The sequence below is a fragment of the Leptosomus discolor genome, chromosome 18, assembly GCF_034619465.1.
Source record: "Leptosomus discolor isolate bLepDis1 chromosome 18, bLepDis1.hap2, whole genome shotgun sequence".
NCBI lineage: Eukaryota > Metazoa > Chordata > Aves > Leptosomiformes > Leptosomidae > Leptosomus > Leptosomus discolor.
Window position 1 is genome coordinate 10,335,951 of NC_141408.1, and position 18,542 is coordinate 10,354,492.

At 66.8% G+C, this 18,542-nt stretch overlaps 1 protein-coding gene across 1 annotated transcript; it reads left to right on the forward strand.

Annotated features, from left to right (window-relative positions):
* Positions 1–2,139: 2,139 nt before the first annotated feature.
* SEZ6 (seizure related 6 homolog) lies at positions 2,140–16,665 on the forward strand. Its single transcript, XM_086475088.1, has 17 exons — positions 2,140–2,206; positions 10,383–10,958; positions 11,031–11,164; positions 12,050–12,242; positions 12,594–12,779; positions 12,857–13,025; positions 13,408–13,574; positions 13,657–13,851; positions 14,293–14,431; positions 14,515–14,711; positions 14,790–14,984; positions 15,068–15,259; positions 15,339–15,536; positions 15,634–15,672; positions 15,777–15,897; positions 15,983–16,085; positions 16,633–16,665. The coding sequence occupies exons 1-17, from the start codon at positions 2,140–2,142 to the stop codon at positions 16,663–16,665; spliced, it is 2,904 nt and encodes a 967-aa protein (XP_086331214.1).
* Positions 16,666–18,542: the final 1,877 nt, after the last annotated feature.

The following is an 18,542-nucleotide window of genomic DNA, read 5'->3' on the forward strand; positions in this document are numbered from 1 at the left end:
AGCAGCCGGCGTGGGTCAGGAGAGCTGCGCCGAGGGCAGAGGAAAAATGAAATGTTCCCTGCGTGGGCTGGGTGGGTGGGTGGATGGAAAAACCTCAGGGCTGGCACCAGCACGGAGAGGGGTGACGGGGGCTTGGGGACCAGCCTGGTGCAGGGTGCGGGAGCCACCCCGGCTCAGATCCATGTGGGGCTGGAGAAAGTGGGAACGAGGAGCTTTGGCCGAGGCCAGGTGGGTCTCAGCAGCAGCCTCTGTACCTGCTGCACCCACTGCACCCGCTGCACCCACTGCACGCTGGCACAGCGGCTGGTTTCCCAAAAGCCCATCACCAGCCGTGCAAGCGCTTCGGGCCGGGCTGTGCCGGCCTCATCCTCCAGCGAGCGCAAACCAGACCTTCAAAAAAAAAAAAAGGATTAGGGAGCAACGTCGCTCCCCGGGGAGCCGAGGCCGGGTGGCGGCGGGGAGCGCAGTGGTCTCCCCGCCTGGCCACAGCGCGCCGGCTCTGGCTCCATTTGCCTCCCCGGCCCTCGCCATCGCCGGCACTTTGAAGGCGTCTGCAAAGGGCTTGTTTGCTTTGTGTCAAAACCAACAGCCGCCGAAGGCAGCCCCTCATTAGCAGTCCAGGTACGTGCCTGGGGAAGCGTCAGGCGGATTAGAATTATTTAAATATCATAATATTAGAAACTTCCATTTGGCCTCAAAATGCTCATCTTCCAAGCCCTACCAGGGCTTTGGTGCATTAAACATTGATGGAGCTACCGGCGGATCAAAGTTTCGGGTTTAGCGTTAAAAGTGCTTTGCGGGAGCGCCGGCTGCCCCCCACCGGCCCCTCAGCCCCCCCCCCCCAACCCGGGGTGAGAAGGACCACGGCGTCGCTGCCTGCCCCGCTCCCACTGCGGCCGTGGGGCTGGCGGCACACGGCATATGCCACGGGGTTGGTGGCTCTTTGCTGCCCGTGGCGAGCTGTGCAGCGTGCGGGTTTGCCATCCTCCGTGGCAGGAGCGGTGCGTGTCGGCAAAGCAAGGGCCGAGGATTAAAAATAACCCCCCCGCCCGGCAATGGTTGTGTGGGCCGTGTTTGCAGCCGGGGCTGGCCGGGCTGCGGGGGATCCGTGTGGCGCACGGCGTCAGCGCGGAGAGGCAAAGCCATCTGGGCTTTCGCGGAGATGGGGAGGGGGTTATTAGACAAAGAGCTGGGGTTTTTTTTTTTATTATTATTATTTTTTTAATTTATTTTTAACACACGCTAGAACCGTCCAGCAGCCAGCGCGGAGCTGCTCGGCGCTGGTGCCAACACCATCTGCCTGCTGCAGGGCCGGCTGCTCCCCGGCGTGCCCGGGCGAGCGGGACCCCGACTCAGGGGATGGGGAGCGGGTGTCAGTCCCTCGCCGTGGGGAATAAGGGGCCTCCCCGTCTCTGTGCCGTGCCCAGCTGCCAGGGCTGCCCTGGGCCCAGGTTTCCCTGCTTGTGGGATGATGAGCCCGGTCCCAGTTGGGGCTATTTAGGGATGGGGAAGGGCAGCTTGGGGGGTGTCCCTGGGGTTGGGGGGGGGGTCGTGTGTGGCTGAGGTGAGCGACCTGGAGGGTGCAGCACGGGGGTGGGGAGGCAGGATATGATGGAGTGGGCAACGAGGACCTTTCCCGTGGCTCCCCAGCCCGGGGGGTCGCCGCCGGTATTCGGGGGGGGGGGGTGGGGTGGGGGTGGTTACGAGATCCCCCATCCCCCATCCTTCAGCTCTCAGCATTTTCAGGCGCCGCACTCGGTGAGTTACGGCGCGGGGGAGGGGGGCAGGGAGGAGCCCCCCCCCCCCCCCCCCCCCCCCCCCTCCCCAGCCGGCAGGATTGGCGGGCGCCGCGCTCGGAGCGTTACGGCGGAAAAGACGGGGGGGGGGGGGGGGGGGGGGGGCGGGGCGGGTAGGGGCCCCCCCCCGCCTCCTCGGCCCTGGGATTGGCGGGCGCCTCACTCGGAGCATTACGGCGGGGGGGGGGGGGGGGGGAGGAGGCGGGGCGGGGCGGGGGCGGGGAGAGGCGCCCCCCCCCCCCCCCGTTCCCCGGGATTGGCGGGCGCCGCGCTCGGAGCGTTACGGCGCGGCGCGGCCGTGCCCGCAGCGCGGAGCTGTCCGCGGTGCTGACCGCCGCCGGCCATGGGCTCGCCGCCGCCCGCCCTCCTCCTGCCGCTCCTCGCCGCGCTGCTCCGCGCACCGGCCCACGGTAAGCACCGAGACCGGCACCCCCCCTCCCTCACCCCCCCTCCACCCCCCACCCCAGTACACACCGACCCACCACCTCCGCTACCGGTAGCACCAGCCCCGCTCCGTCGCTGGCAAACTTTACCAACTTGCTCTCGCCCCCCGGTGTGGCGGGGGCGCTCCCTCCGTCTCCCCCCCCCCCCGGTGAAGGGAGAATCCGCGCCCCCCCCACCCCCCCACCCCCCCCCAACCCGCCACCGCCGGGGGCGCGCAGAGAGGTTTGCAGCCGGGCTGGTGCAACGCCGCCTCCGGCGGGTTCTGGCGACAGCCCCTCTGCCGGTATTACCGGCGATGGAGGGGCGGCGGGGGTGGGGAGCAGCGCTGCACCGCGGGGTGGGCAGGCACAGCAGCACCCGGTGGGACCCGCTCGCCTGGCCGCCGAGCCCTTCGAGCCACCCTCCCCGGCTGGCTATGCCCGGCAGCGGGCTGCGAGCCGGTCCCCACCATGGGGCTTGGGGGGGGGGATCGGGGACCGGTGGTCTCCCCTCCCCGCCCTGGTTGGGGTGACCCTTCAGGCACCGAGGAGGGCGTAGGGGAGAGGCAGGGATGGCGGGTGTTGGTCCTTCCCAAGGAGAACAGCCAACACCCAGCTCGGCACGTTGGCTCTGCCACCCATGGGGCATGGGCAGCCTCGACGCCTTGCAGCTCTGCTGCCCCAAAAAACAGGATTGGGGACCTACCAGGGCTTGGAGGGGACTCACTGAGGTGCCTCGGTCCACTGTGGCCATGCTGGTGGTGGGCAGCGTGCACGGGGTGAGGAGCTGGTGGGGGTCCCGTGGGATGCAGGCAGCGGGATGCAGGATGCCCGTGTGGCTCGGACGAGCCGCAGGCAGCAGCCGTGCGGGGAGTTACATAAACTCCCCATCTGGCAGCCGGGGAAGGGCGCCGTGGCCCTGTGCCCGCTGCTATTCCTGTCTTGCTCTGCCGCCCGGGGCTGCTGCCACAGCCTTCTTGCTTGGGGGGGATGTACGGGAGACCCTCCGCAGGGCAGCCAGTAGGGCAAGGCCATGGCATTCCCCCATCTCCTGCCCTGCCAGGGGTGCAGTGAGGCTGGAAGGGGGTCTGTGTCCCTGTTTCTGTCCTGGGAGCAGGGCCCTGGGCAGGGCAGGCATTCCCTGAGGGAGTCTGGCGCTTACCATGTCAGTTTTAATGATTTCTAATGAGCAATTACCTCTAGTCAGTCCCCTAATTTCTGAATATCAATAAAGTTAATTAAACTCTGCATGTGCGTTTTCCAGAGTGTTAGAGGTAGGGATGCCCTGGGAGGTGCTGAGCTCTTCCCAAGGCTGGGAGCCACAGGGTCCCATCCACCCTGTACCCTGCCCATGTACTGGGAGCTCCCTGCAGTGCTCACCCACCCACACCCTGTCCCCCAACAGGCAGGACTTCCAGCCCAGAACCCCAATTTCCATGCAGCACCACCATGCTCAGTGTCACCGTGGCCTTGACTTGGCATCAATAGGCGGGTGTGTGGTGGGGAAGTGCGATGGGTCTGGGGGATATGGGGATGGGGGTCTCGGACCCCTCACTCAGGCCGGGGGGATTGGCAATGCCCCTGGGCCGTGGCAATGCAGGGCCTCATCCTGTCTCTCTCCCACCATCCTGCGCAGCGACCTGCAGGTCTGTCCCAGCCATGGGGCAGCACTGGTGCCCACAGGGATTTACCCCAGTGGAAAGTGGGGTCTGGGCCCCACAGTGCTGGCACAGCCAGCGGGGAAGGTGCCAGGCACAGCTCCATCCACCCTGCCCAACCACACCCCCCCCTCTCCAGCTCTTCCCGTGGCAGGCTTGGATTTTTTCGTGGGGTTGTCTTCGCCACACTGAAGGGAGCTCCTTGTAATTTGGGGTCCTGGCAGCCTGGGGTAATGGGAAGCAGCATGGGTCATGGCGGGGGGCACAGGGCCTGGCTGTGACCCCGTGAGCTGTGCTGCACCGTCCAGTGTCACACAGACGCACGGTGCCCACAGGGACAATGCATGTGGGGGACACGACATCCCTGAGGATGTGGGTGCTGTTTGGGGTCTCAGTGCAAGGAGGGGGCCAGGGAAGGAAGCAGGCGCTCGCTACAGTAATTAACGGCGTGCGTGCTCGTCCCCTGTGTGCCTCGGAGGAGTTCATCGCCGCCACGCTGCTGTGCCGCCAGGCCAGGATTATCTGGATAATGCTCTTAAGCCAGAGGGTGGGAGGGCAGGGCTGCCCCATGGGGACACAGGGTGCAGGGTGGGCCAACTGCCTCCACTGTCCCCCTGGGAGCCTGGTCACCGCAGGACCGGCTGTGGGTTAGAGCTGGCAGGGGTGAATTTGGCACGCGGTGCTGTGCCGGGTAGGGCTGCCAGCCCCAGGCTTTGTGCAGCCATTGGGCAGAGCCAGAGCAGTGGGACCACGGAGGGGAAAATGGGGTGCAAAGAAGCCTGGGCAAGGGCAAGGCAAGGGCACCCACGGGCCTGGTGTGGAGCTGTGGGGGGGCCCCCCCCTTGTGCCGCCGGTGGGATCCCCAGACCAGCACGGGGTTTGCCAGGGCTGCATCTCCCCGTGGGCAGCCCTGTGCCAGGGTTGGGGGCTGGGGCTGACCCCGGGCTGTCGGGCCCCCCACGAGCACAGGCAGGCCCGGGGGGAGGCGGATGAAGTTGTGTCTCTGGCAGCTCCGGCGGGAGAGGATAATTTCGCCTCTAATCAATTCTTTAAATGCACACAATTGAAAGATTGCCTTTGAAAGCTGCCTATAACCAGGGAGGTAATGGATTCCCTCCAGTCGCAGGCAGCAGCTTGGGAGCGGCAGCATTCCTTCCTCAGGCTGCTGGGGAGATGGGGCCAGCAAGGAACCAGCACCTCTCCCGCTGTGGGCATCCTTGGGTGGGCAAAGGGGCTGCCTGGACCCGTGAGAGGCAACGGGGGGTGTCTCCACCTGCCTGGCTCCCTCACCACCCTGCCCTGCGCTGAGACCTGGCACCATTCGTCGCATCCTCTGAGGTGTTGGAGGGTCCGATTTGCTGAGCTTGGGGATGGAGTGCATCCCCAGCCTGCAGGAGAAGCGGCAGGAGCTGGCCCGCACACTCGCCGTGCCAGCAGGGGTTATTACATATATAATTTAAATGCGGTAACGAGCTGTGCTGAAAGGATCAAATATTAATCAGCCGCGAGAGCGCCGCTGTGACCCTGCGAAAATGGAAAGAGGTGTTTGAAATGCCAGATCAGCCGGCGCTGGGCGATGTGAGGGGTCGATGCCCGGGCAGGGTGGGCTCCGGTGCTCCCCAGCTGCCCTCGGGGCTGGCAGCAGAGGTGGGGAGAGGTAGCCATAGCATCAGCCCTTGGTGGCTTCCAGAACTGGATGGGTTATCCTACACGAAGAGCAGTGCCGGGGCAGGGTGTGGGGTCTGCTGGCCGAGGGGATGCTCCCGTTGAATTTCTGGGATGTCAGCAATGCTCCGTGCTTCCCGCCCACTGGGAGGGAATGGTGTCTGCAGGGAAGATGACATGGCTGAGCAGCCCAACACGGAGACCGACAAGCAGCTCTCGCTCGCCTCCCGCAACCAGATTTCAATTACTGTTGCTGGCAGCGGGCGGAGGGAAGGGGAGCTGGGAGGGCAACCTGGCTCTGCTCTCCCTGTGTGCCTCCAGCCCCACACGGAGCAGGCACCCCCAGCACCCAGGTGTGCCCTGCAGGCTGGGTGTCCCCTCTGCCACCCTGGATGTGCCGGGGGAGTGAGCTGTGCTGGGTCCCAGAGCTAGCACAGAGCCCCACGGGGGGCTGGCACCCATGCCATGGGCACCCCGGGATGGCACAGAGCGGGTGCTGCCCAGCAGTAGGAGCTCCAACGCAGCGATGTAGGGCTAGGGGGGCTGATTTGGGCACTGCCAGCACAGGGAGGGGGGACATGGCACCACGTGGCTCCAGCGCTCGGGTCCAAAATAGCAGCAGACATGCAATTTATCATCGCCGCCGCTCAGGGAAATTGCTGTACAAATGCATTAGCTCCACAGGGAGAGCGAGGGAAGCAGGATTACACGGGCCGTGGGCGGCGAGGAGGGGACAGGGGCGCCGCCGGCACGCCACGGAAACCCACCGGGTGGGGAGGGAGGAAAGCCCCAGGGATGGGCACCCTGGTGCCCGCCAGGCTCTGCCCTCACGCCCACCCGGTGTCGGTGATGCTCGGGGCTCGGCACTTGGTATGTCAGCCGGCGCTTGGCCACCGCCGCCGCGATGCTCCAGGGAACCGGTTGCGGCGACATGTGACATGTGTCAGCGGGTAAATGACTGTTCAATTCAAGGAGAATCGCAAAACATACAAGGTCAAACGCTTCCCCGCCAGCGCTGCCATGAATATTAAAGCTGGGCTCCTCCGGCAGCCGCCGGGGCTGGTGGCCATACTTGTCTGCTGTGGCATCAGGGCAGCACCTTGGGTCCCCCCACCAGCTGCTCTGGCAGCCTTGGCTTGGCCGTGGTCATCTGGGCTCACTGGCCATGCTGGGGTGGAGGAGGCCATGGGGCAGCAGGACGTGGGTGCCAGTGTAGGTACTGATGGGGTGCCAGCTGGTGCCGATGGGGTGCCATGCTTGGTGCCAGCGGGTTGGTTGCATGGCAGTGGTGGGTGGCACGGGGAGCGGGGCTGGGCAGTGGGGAGCCGGCTGTACAGCCGGGAGCCGGCTGTACAGCCCTGCCCGCGCTCACCCACCCCTGCCTGCACCCTCACACTGTCTGTGTGCGCCTGCCTGCGCTCACCCACCCACTCTTGCTCGCACCTATCTGCCCACCCGCTGCCTGCACCCACCCACCCACCCCTGCCTGTGCTCTTACATCACCCACCCACTGTCTACACCACCCACCCGCTGTCTACACCACCCACCCGCTGTCTGTGCCCACCCACCCATCCCTGCCTGTGCTCCTACACCACCCACCCACGCCCGCCTGCATCTTGACGCTGCCTGCACCCTCACGCTGCCTACACCTGCCCACCCAACGCCCACGCCCACCCAACGCCCACACCCACCCTCATTCCCTGCCTGCTCCTTCCCAGTTGGAGGCAGACAGGAGGGTGCGCCCTCCCTGCCGGGGGTCCTCGTCCCCCAGGGCCACCGGGGCAGGGGGCAGAGATGAGGGTACGGCATCAACCGGGCACGTCCTCCCCTCCTGTGCCCACTGTGGGGGCTGGCTGGGGGGGGGCTGGGGACCATGTGTGGGGGAGCATGGCGCCGGCTGCTTGACAGCTCATTCATCACGGCTGCCGGCCCCGGCCGCGGGGGCAAAGCCAGATTGGATTTTAAATTGGAAAATAAACCTGGATTCCTGCGAGCCCCAATTCCTGCCATCCCCCTGTGCCAGGGACGTGGCTACCCGCACTTCCAGCCTGCCCAGGCTGCCTACAGATGGGGAAACTGAGGCACAGAGCATCATGCCACGGGGCCACGATGCTCCTGGGGCAGCTGAGGGCCCTGCCCTGTCCCCCTCCGCTGAGCCGAGTGCGGTGGTGTTGCTTTCTTGGCGGGCAGCATCGATCGGTGCTCCCCGGGTGGCCACGTGCCGCCTTATTTATTTATTTGTGACAGCAGGCGGCATCGATTCTCGCCGGGGGGGCAGCCGCCCGCCGCAGCCGGATTAGGCTCCGACGTCTCCCTGGCTGCCGTTAATAGACTCCTGCCCAGCAAAGCCGATGTGAGGGATTAGGACCCCAGCCTGGCTGCAGCCACGGGCTCATGCCACGCATGCCAAGGGTCCCCGGTGGCCACCCGGCTGGTGGGGACTTCACGGCCCCTTTGTGGGGGTCTATGCCCACCCTGAGGCCTGAGGGTGTCCCTGCTGGGTGTCAGGGCCTGGAGGGGTGGGTGCTGGGTAGCCGGGGTCCCTGTCAGCAGCCCCTGGTCACCTTGGGGACACTGAAGGGACACAGTTGTGGCACAGTCACTGGAGATAAGCTGCTTAGAGACATCTGTGGAGGAGGAGGCTCTAATCCGGCGGTGCTCAAGGGGCACGGGTGGCAACATCTGGGCACCCACTGCCTTCCCACGGTGCTCCAAGCACCCTGCATCCCCCAAGGGCCAAGAGCATCCCCAGTCCTGAGCATCCCCCAGTGCCAGGAGCATCCTGTGGTACTCAGGGCATCCTGTGGTACCCAGAGCATCCCCTGGAGACAGGAGCATCCCGTGGTACCCAGAGCATTCCATGGTACCCAGAGCATCCTCTGGTGCCAGGAGCATGCTGTGGTACCCCGAGCACCACGCAGAGCCCAGGAGAGCACCCAGTGCCCAGACACTGCCCAGCCCAGGGTTCCACAGCACCCAGATGGGACCTGCTGTAGGAGACTTCTGCAGGGTCTGGCCTCACCCAGCAGCCCCAATGGGGACCACCATGCTCCCCAGCACTCCGGGCAGCTGAGATGCCACGGGCAGCGGGGTGCAGGGAGCTGGGGTGGGCATCTCTGCCCCAGCCTTCGCTGTGTGGGGCAGCCACAGCGACGCAGGGCCCGGCCCCAAGCACTAATCTGCTATTAAAGCCTAAAAGAGATTTTGGCGCCCTTCAGTATAAACTCATTAACTTTTATGTTCTAATAAATGGATCCTATTAAAAAATAATTCTGGCCTTGCTGGGGGGCAAGTGAACCTTTCAGAGCTGCGCAGCCAGGCACTCACCTCCCCACCGTGCCCAGAGCCTTATCACCATCCCAGGGCGATGGCAGGAGAGTGGTGGGGACATGGGGTGGGTGGCAGAGTGGTGGGGATGCCTGCCACTGGCTCCCCCCCACACTGCTCACCCAAGCTAATGTCTCTTAATAGTCCCTTAAAAGTGGCAGTTGCAGAGTAATTAATCTTCACGGGGCCCTGCCCTGCTACGAATCAGTATAATTACCCGGTAATTGGCAGTATCGTGTCATCAGCGCCTGTGCACGGTGGCGAGACGTGCCCACGTTCTACCGTGGCCTCACGCCCTGCACTGGGCCACGGAGGGATGCTGGGTGCCACTGTGGCATCCCCTCTGCCATGGCACGGTGGGGCTGGGGAGCTGAGCCCCCTGGGAAGGGGGACTGTGCGGTGCCAGATCCGGCAGGGAAGGTGCTGGGTGGCTCATTAGAGCTGATTAATTTTTTTTTTTTTTTTTAATTTTTTTTTTTTGTCTAAAGGCTGTAAACGGCTGGGCTGGGCGTGCCAGGGATTTGCTCAGGGATTAATGCACAGGAGGAGGGGGCGGGCTGTGGTGGGGATGCCCCTATGGCTTCGGGTGGGAGGTGGGGAGCGTCGGTGGGGAGGGGATCCCCAGCAGATTGATGTTGCCCAGGGACAACCTGGCTGGCAGGTGGATGGAGAGAAGCTGAGCTCTCGCGGACTCATTGCACTGGTGGCCTGGAGCAAGGCCCCAGTGTTCAAGCTCCGGTGGCATCCCCGGTGCAGCCAGTCACATGTCAATCACCTGCGTGTCTGCACCATGGGGGTGCGGGGTCCTGGGGGACCCTCGACATGGGACGGCCACCTCTGTGGAGAGGGACAGGGTGTGACCAGGGACACCTGACCCCAGAGCTGTCCCCAGTAGGGCTGGGTCATGGGAGGGGTTGGCATCCCTTAACGTGGTACAAGCTGCAGCTGTGCATTAATTAACCAGGGCTTAATTGCCGGGGCTGCCCTGGTGACGGGTATGCTGGGGTGAGGCGCAGCAGGATCCCACTGCATGTGGTCGATGTGCAGTTTGCCGTCCCGGTTTTGGTGCCGCACTGGTGTGCAGGAAAGCGTCAGTCCTCTGGGCAGCACTGACCCACGGTGAAGCTTTGGTCCCTGGTGAAGCTTTGGTCTATGGTGAAATGTTGGGCCCTGGTGCATCATCGGTCCCTGGCGCAGCACAGGTCTGTGACATTGCACCAGCATCACTCCCCGGTGTGGTATCAGTCCCCAGTGCTGCAGCCACACCTGGCGCAGCGTCAGTCTGCATCCAAGGGTTGGTCCTGGGTGCCACGTTGGGCACGGTGTTGGTATGTGACGAAGCATCGGTCTCTGCTGCATCCCCGGTCCCCAGTGCTGCATCAGTCCCCGATGCAGCATTGGTCTGTGGTGCATCGCTGGTCCAGAATGATGCGTCGGTCCCCGGTGCAGCATCCGTCTACGATGCAGCATCGGTCCACAGGTCCCCAGCACCCCACGCTCTCTCCTCCCCCCAGGCTTCAATGGGCTGTCGAGGAAAGCTGGGGAGAGCGCTGAAGCTGAGGCGGAGCCGACGGTGCTGCCCACACCGGCGGAGCGGGAGGCAGAGGCTCGCTTCGTGAGCACGGCGCCCACGCTGAAGCTCCTCAACCACCACCCGCTGCTGGAGGATCTGCTGCACGAAGCCTTCCTGAAGAAGGACTACCTGGGCCAAGCACCCTTCCTGCCTGCTGGCCCTGGCCCCCTCCTGCCCGCCAGTGCCCTCCAGCCAGACCCTGGCCCCCCAGCCCCCGAGCCCCCGCCACGCACCCCTGCCCTGCCCAGGGCTGCCTTCCCCACTGACCCGCTGACCACACCAGCGGAGCGCCCGGGGCCATGGGGGGAGGCGTGGGGGACCGTGCTGGGTGCCGACACCTCGTGGTCCCCCACCAGGGTGCCAGAGTCAGGCCCCGCGTCTCCCAGCCAGGCACCCACCACCCTCAGCACATCCCTGGGACCCCACACTGGGGCCGCCGTGGTCCCCAGGGATGAGGAGGGGACCACCACCACCTCCACCATCACCACCACCACTGTCATCACGCTGCAGGGGCCAGGTGAGCACCCGGGAGGGAGCTGGGGGGAGCCAGCGTGAAGCGAGGCTGAGACGGGGTCTCCTCTGTTGCCAGCCCCCTGCAACCGGACGCTGGCGGGCCCCGAGGGCTGGCTGGTGTCCCCAGAGCCAGCCGCTGTCCCCTACGATGGCAGCATGGACTGCACCTACACCATCTCCGTCTACCCCGGCTATGGCGTGGAGCTCAAGGTGAGCTGGGGGCTGCAGGTGGGATGGGGTGCCCGGTGTCCGCAGGCGAGCCTGGCATGTCCCCTGCTCCGCGCTGCGGCTGCGTGGCCACGCGCAATGCGGCAAACAGGCGGTCCTGTCCTCACCCCTGTCCCTGAGCCAGGAGAGCTGGTTCAGGGCATCACCCACCCTTGGGCGCTGGGGCGGGGATGCAGGCATGTGGGCTGGTGGGAGTCCTGCATCCCATCACAGAAGAAACGATGCAGGATGTAATTCCCAAAGCGCTGATGGAAAAGGCGTAAGCAACGCCGGTGGGCGCGACGCCGCGGTGCAGAGCCAGGAAAACCCGGCACCCATCTGCCAGGAGCAGAGGCTGGCGGCAGGTCCCGCGGTGCCGAGGCCGTGTGCTGCTCCTGTCGGCGGCACGTGGCCGTGTGTCCCCACCGCTGCCCAGCCCACCGTCGGAGTCGCCGCGGGGCAGCACCGTGGCACGCCAAAAGCTGGCGGCGAGTGGGAGGCAGCAGCTCCGTGGTCAGCCCCCGGCTCCTCCAGCTCGCACAGCAGCGCTCGCCAGTGCCGCTGCTCGTCGCCACACAGCGCTGCTTAATTAACATCATTAATAACAAATTGCTCCAGAGGGCTGGAAGCGCACGCCTGGCTGTCGGTGGGGCTGTCGGCGTGGGCCTGGCTGTGCCGTGGCGCTCTGGCAGAGCCACCATCTGGGCCCTGCCGCTCTTGGTGCAGCAGGATGATTTATGGCGCCGCTAACCGTGTTTGAAAGGCGCTGCCCTGCGCAGACAAGCTCCGGCGTGCTATCGACCGCGGGCAAGCCGCCCGAGGACCAGCTCCGAGCCAGGTGATGCCGGGGTGATGCCGGGACGGTGATGCCTGGCTGTCCCTCCGCAGGTGCAGAACATCAGCCTGGTGGAAGGGGAGACGCTGACAGTGGAGAGCATGGGGGGCCTGGAGCCCACCCTCCTGGCCAACGAGTCCTTCCTGCTGCGGGGCCAGGTCATCCGCAGCCCCGCCAACGTCCTCACCCTCCGCTTCCAGAGCCCCCGGCCCCCCAGCCCCGGCTCCTACCGCTTCCACTACCAAGGTATGGGGCAAAGCCCACCACCGGCATGGACCCCCGGTACCTCCTCAGGGGGTCCCCCATTGGCACGGTGATAATTTGGAGCATGGCGATGTGCGCCGGAGTTAATTTGTGCCGCTGGCTGGTGGGTTAAGCGGGCACCAACGAGGGAAGAATGCTAATGGAAAGCTAATTGGCGTCGGCAATTACGGGCTCATTTAGCATCATTACCGCCAGCCATAGGCACCGTGTCACCCAGCCCTGCAGCACCCAGGTGCTCCAGGGGGGCTGAGGAGGCGGGTACTGGGTGAAGGGTGGGCTGGGGTCCTGGAGGCAGTTGTCATCCCACCCCGTAATGCTGCCATCTGCCCCCAGCCTACCTGCTGAGCTGCCCCTTCCCCGCGCGGCCGGCTTTCGGGGAGGTCTCGGTCAGCAGCCTGCACCCCGGTGGGGACGCCCGCTTCCGCTGTGCCGCTGGCTACCAGCTGCAGGGTGCCCACCGGCTCGCCTGCCGCAATGCCACCCGCCCCTTCTGGAGCGCCCGTGAGCCCCTCTGCCTCGGTAAGCACCAGCACCAGGGGGGGGCCGTGGCACAGCCGGTGTGGCACAGCCAGCCACTGACAATCCCTCCCCGGCAGCGGCGTGTGGCGGGGTGGTCCGGAATGCCACGGTGGGACGCATCGTCTCGCCTGGCTTCCCTGGGAACTACAGCAACAACCTGACATGCCACTGGCTGCTGGAGGCGCCCGCCAGCCACCGCCTGCACCTCCACTTTGAGAAGGTCTCGCTGGCAGAAGATGATGACAGGTTTGGCCCCAGGGCAAGGGGGGGATGGCAGGGGGACACCCCTGGGGCAGCTCCACACCAGGCAGAGGGCCCTGTTCAGGATGGGGATGGGGGCTGTTGGCCACATTCAAGGATGGGTGCCATTGGCCAGATCCAAGGATAGGTGCTGCTCGCTGCGTTCAAGGACGGGTGTTATTTGCCATACCCAAGTGTGGGCACTGTTGGCCATTGGCCACGGTCAAGGATAGGTGCTGTTGGCCATGTTCAAGGAAGATACCATTGGCCATGGCCAAGGGTGGGTGCTGTTGGCCATGGCTGGGGCTGGGTGCTATGGTCCATGCCCGAAGATGGGTGCTGTTGGCCATGGCCGGCGCAGCACTCTGCCCTTGCTGTGCCTCGGCAGGCTCATCATCCGCAATGGCAACAACGTGGAGGCGCCACCAGTGTACGACTCCTACGAGGTGGAGTACCTGCCCATCGAGGGGCTGCTCAGCACCGGGCGCCACTTCTTCGTGGAGCTCACCACCGACAGCAGCGGGGCCGCTGCAGGCATGGCGCTGCGCTACGAGGGTACGGGACCGGGGCATAGGGGGCCACCTGGGCATCCCCGCACCCTCCTGGCCCCCGCAGACCTTCACCCTTGTGCCTGCAGCCTTTGAGCAGGGGCATTGCTACGAGCCCTTCGTCAAGTATGGGAACTTCACGGCCAGCGACCCCCGGTACCCCGTGGGCACCACGGTGGAGTTCAGCTGTGACCCCGGCTACACGCTGGAGCAGGGCTCCACCATCATCGAGTGCGTCGACCCCAGTGACCCACAGTGGAACGAGACAGAGCCGGCGTGCCGCGGTGGGCGCCGGGGTTGGGGGGGCTGGGCAGGCTGGAGCTGGGGGTTCAGTGGGTGCTGGAGTTGGGGGTGCTGTGGGTGCTGGAGCTGGGGATGGCCCACGATGGATGCTGGAGCTACTGACGTGTGTGTGCTGGAGCTGAGGGACACAGTGGGAGCCATAGCCAACAGGGATGGTGGGTGCTGGAGCTGGGGTGCTGAAGTGGGTGCCGGAGCTGGGGGGGGGGGGGGTGTGTCTGTGGATGCTGGAGCTGGGGGATGGGCCACAATGGATGCTGGAGCCACCGTGCCATGGTGGGTGCTGGAGCTGAGGGGCACAGTGGGAGCTGGAGCCGACAGAGATGGTGGGTGCTGGAGCTGGGAGGCAGTAGTGGGTGCTGGGACACTGGGCGGAGGATGCTGGTAGGTACCGCTGCGGTGCCGAGCCTGGTGTGTGCCCGCAGCGGTGTGCAGTGGCGAGCTGACGGACACGGCCGGCGTGGTGCTGTCACCCAACTGGCCAGAGGCGTACGGCAAGGGCCAGGACTGCATCTGGGGGCTGCACGTGGAGGAGGACAAGCGCATCATGCTGGACGTCCGTGTGTGAGTGCGGGGACGGTCGCGGGACAGGGGCGGCGGGATGGGGGGATCCACGCGCCACTCACCTCACGGCCCCGCTGCCCCAGGCTGCGGCTGGGCACAGGGGATGTGCTGACCTTCTACGACGGGGACGACCTGACGGCACGCATCCTGGGCCAGTACACGGGCGCCCGCGGCCGCTTCAAGCTCTACGCCTCCACTGCCGATGTCACTGTCCAGTTCCAGTCTGACCCTGGTGCTGGCGCCTTCGCCTATCGGCAGGGCTTTGTCATCCACTTTTCCGGTGAGTCCCACGATGGGATGGCATCATCAGTGTCCCCGGTGTCCCTGCTGCCCTGCTCACCCCAGGCTGTCCCCACAGAGGTCCCCCGTAATGACACCTGCCCCGAGCTGCCGGACATTGCCAATGGTTGGAAGACATCCTCACAGCCGGAGCTCCTCCACGGCACCGTGGTCACCTACCATTGCTACCCCGGCTTCCAGCTGGCCGGCACCGACCTCCTGATGTGCCACTGGGACCTGACGTGGAGTGGCGACCTGCCCTCCTGCGAGCGGGGTAAGCGGTGCCCGCCAGCATCCCGCCTGCCTCATGGCATGTCACCGGTGGCCACTGTCACCACCGGTCCCTCCCATCCACAGTGACCTCCTGCCGTGACCCCGGGGATGCCGAGCACAGCCGCAGGGTGGTCTCCAGCCCCAAATTCCCAGTGGGAGCCACTGTGCAGTACGTCTGTGACAAGGGCTACATCCTGGCGGGCGCCGGGACCCTCACCTGCCACGACCGTGCCGCGGGGGGACCCAAGTGGAGTGACCGTCTTCCCAAGTGCATCCGTGAGTTGGGTACCCCCTCCCATGGCACATCCCCTGAACCGGCAGTGGACACTGATGCCGCCGTGCCCCTGCCCCACAGCGGAGACGTACGAGCCTTGCCACAACCCCGGTGTGCCGGCGGGAGGGCGGCAGAGCCCCGAGAGGCGGCTGTACCCAGCGGGAACCACCTTACGCTTCTCCTGCACCGCCGGACGGGTGCTGCTGGGTGAGGGCAGCCTGCGCTGCCTGCCCGGGCACCCTTCGCGCTGGAGCGGCTCGCCTCCCATCTGCAAGGCGGGTGAGAGCACCCCCTCCTCACCCCAGCACCCCGCCGGCACCGCTTGGCACCCTGCTTCTCACCGCTGATGCTGGCTTCTTTCTTCCACCCCCTCCAGCCTCCTACGATGAGTTTTACAGCAACCGCAACCTGGACGGTAAGGGCAAGGGCTTGGCGGGGCAGCCTGGGGTGCAGATGGGCACCCAGGGGTGCAGCCGATGTGGGGTGCCCCCTCGGTAAGCCCCCAACTCTCCTGGGCAGCCGTGGCCAAGGCCGTGCCCTCGGGGACGGCGCTGGAGGGCACCAACGTTGCCATTGCTGTCTTCCTGCCCGTGCTGGTGGTCGCCCTGCTCATCGGGGGCATTTACCTCTATTTCTCCAAGTGAGTGGCCAGGTGGTCTCCCCTGTCACCCCATGGGGTCCCCATGGCCCCCCTGCTCCCCGCCTCAGCTGCCCTCTCCCCACAGGTTCCAGGGGAAGCCAGCCCTGCAGCTGCCCCTCACCGGCTCCCACCCCTACGACCACATCACCGTGGAGTCGGCTTTTGACAACCCCACCTACGAGACAGGAGTAAGTACTGACCCCCGTGGTGCCCCCAGCCCAGGGCTGGGCACCCCGGGCACCCTGCATCACATGGGCCATCTGTGCCAGGGGCTGTGCGTGGGGTGGGACAGGCGTGGGATGGGGTTGTGCATTCCAGGGACCATGCATTAGATAGGACATCCATCCAGGGACCACACATGGGATGGAATATCCATCCAGGGACCATTCACAGGATGGGACATCCATCTAGGGACCACACACAGGATGGGACATGCATCCAGAGAACACCCATCAGCTGGGGCATCCATCCAGGACCCACGCACGAGATGGGACATCCATCTAGGGACCACACATCAGCTGGGCCAACCATCCAGGGATCATGCATGGGATGGGACATTCACCCAAGGACCACACATCATCTGGGACATCCATCCAGGGACCACACATGGGATGGGACATGCAGCCCCAGGGCCATCTGTGATCTGAAGTCCCCCCCCTCCCAGGGCCCTATGGGGTGGGAGATGTCCCTGTCCCAGGCACCCCGTCACACCACCGAGTGTCCAACCCCTCGCAGTCTGTTTTCTTTGCAGGAGACGAGGGAATATGAGGTGTCCATCTAGGCGTGGGCAGCGTGGAGCTGGGCGCCGCAGCCACCCCTCCCGGGCCCCCCCGTGCCCACCGGCCCCCGGCACGGGCCAGGCACACCTCTCCCAAGGAGACTCAAACCGAGCGCTCGATGGGAGCGAGCTGGGCGCCCGCCTCCCCCCTGCCACCCCCAACCCATCCGGACCCCCGTGGGGTCTGCCCGAGCCCCGCTCTCACCCGACCCCCTGCCCTGGGCTCATGGGGTGCTGAGCCAACGGGGGTCTCAGGGCCCCATCCTGTCCTCCGGCCCCCCACAGGGGCACAGCTGCCCCCCAGCCCCCGTGATGGAGAAGGAACCCGGGCAGGGGGGCTGTGGGGACCCCCCACATACGGACAGGGCTCCCCGGGGCTGCAGTGGGGAGGGGGCAGCGGGACGCCCTGCAAAGCCCCGGGGGGAGGGGTGGGAAGGGTTTGGGCCATGGGGGTGCCCCCTCACTCCCCGCTCACCCCCAGAACAGGGCCTGCCCCCCCCCCCCCCGTACCCCCACCTCGCCCACCACCGCCACGCAGGGACATGTCCCCCACCCCCCCCCCCCCCGTGCCCTGAGCATGCTGTGCCCCCGGCCCCCCGCTTGCTTCGCCCTCCCCGGGGCGTCCCCTCCGCCACTGGCGTGTCCCCCCGCCCCTCACACGTCCCGGCACCCCAGCGGGGCCGGATCCGGGTCGCCAGCCCGGGATGACGGGGTGGGCAGGGGGACACCGGGCATGGCTGTGCCCCCCCCCCCCCCCCCCCCCCGCCCCGCGCCGCGCCCCACCCGCGCTGGTGGCCCCGGCCACGGTCCCAGCCGCCCCCCGCCCCCGGTCTGGAGAGGACCCGTCCCCCCCCTTCCCCCCCCCCCCATGTTTTGGTTGTTTCATTAATAAAAACTGGTGTTTTAGAAGAAGCAATGGCGTCTTCCTCGGCAGGGCCGGGCAGCTCGCAACGGGGGTGCGCCCCGCCCCTCCCCCGCCCCGGGTGGCCCTTGAGCCCCCCCCCCCCCCCCCGCATCCCACCCCGCGCCCCCCGCTGCATCCCCGCCCCCAGCCTGCACCCCCATGGCATCCCCCCCCACCCTGCCCCCTCCTCCCACACTCTGCGGTGGGGTGGGGCAGTGCCCCTTTAAGGGGCGTGGCCTCCGCTGAGCTGACGCCACGCGCTGGCTACCGCCCCCTCCGCACCGGCGCACCGTGCGCCGCGCGCCCCCTGCCGGCAGGTGGGCTCCACCGCGCCGCCCCACCCCGCCCCGCCCTGCGTCGTGACGTCACCGACGGCCGCTTTACCCCGTCTCCGTCTACCCGTGGCCCCCGGAACGTGACGGCAACCACGCGCCTGCGCGCCGTCCTCCTTCACCCCGCCTCTCCCGCGCCTGCGCTTCGCCTTGGCGCGCCTGCGCGGGAAGGGGGCGGAGCGAGACGGGAGCGCGGAGGGGGGGGGGGGGAGGCGGTGCCGGCGTCGCGCCTGCGCAATGTTGGCGCGTACGCACCATCCCCCCCCATCCCCCCCCCTCCGCCTCCCTCGCCGCGCCAGGGCCGAGAGCGCGAGGCGGTGCGGGGCCGCGCCTGCGCGCGCAGGGGGAACGGGGAGGGGGGGGGGGGGGGGAGGGGGAGGGAGGGGCGGAGGGGGCCCGGCGGCGGGGCGCGGTCTGCGCGTGCGCGGGCGGCGCGGCGGTGGCGGCGGGGCCCTGAGCGTCGGCGCCGCCTGTGTGTGTGCGTGTGAGTGCGTGTGTGTGCGCGCGGTGCGTGCACGGCGGCGGGCGCGGGGCCGCGCCGCCCCCTCCCTCCCCCCTTGCGCGGCATGGCAGCGGGCGCGGGGTCCCCCGCAGCCGCCCCCGGGCCCGGCTGGAGGAGGAGGAGGACGAC

What these genes read in the sequence shown, in the direction of transcription:
- SEZ6 (XM_086475088.1), top strand. Translation starts at nt 2,140, where the DNA reads ATGGGCTCGCCGCCGCCCGCCCTCCTCCTGCCGCTCCTCGCCGCGCTG. An exon ending in GCTATGGCGTGGAGCTCAAG is followed by an intron (nt 11,165 to 12,049) that starts GTGAGCTGGGGG and finishes GTCCCTCCGCAG; the next exon opens with GTGCAGAACATCAGCCTGGT. An exon ending in CTTTGTCATCCACTTTTCCG is followed by an intron (nt 14,712 to 14,789) that starts GTGAGTCCCACG and finishes CTGTCCCCACAG; the next exon opens with AGGTCCCCCGTAATGACACC.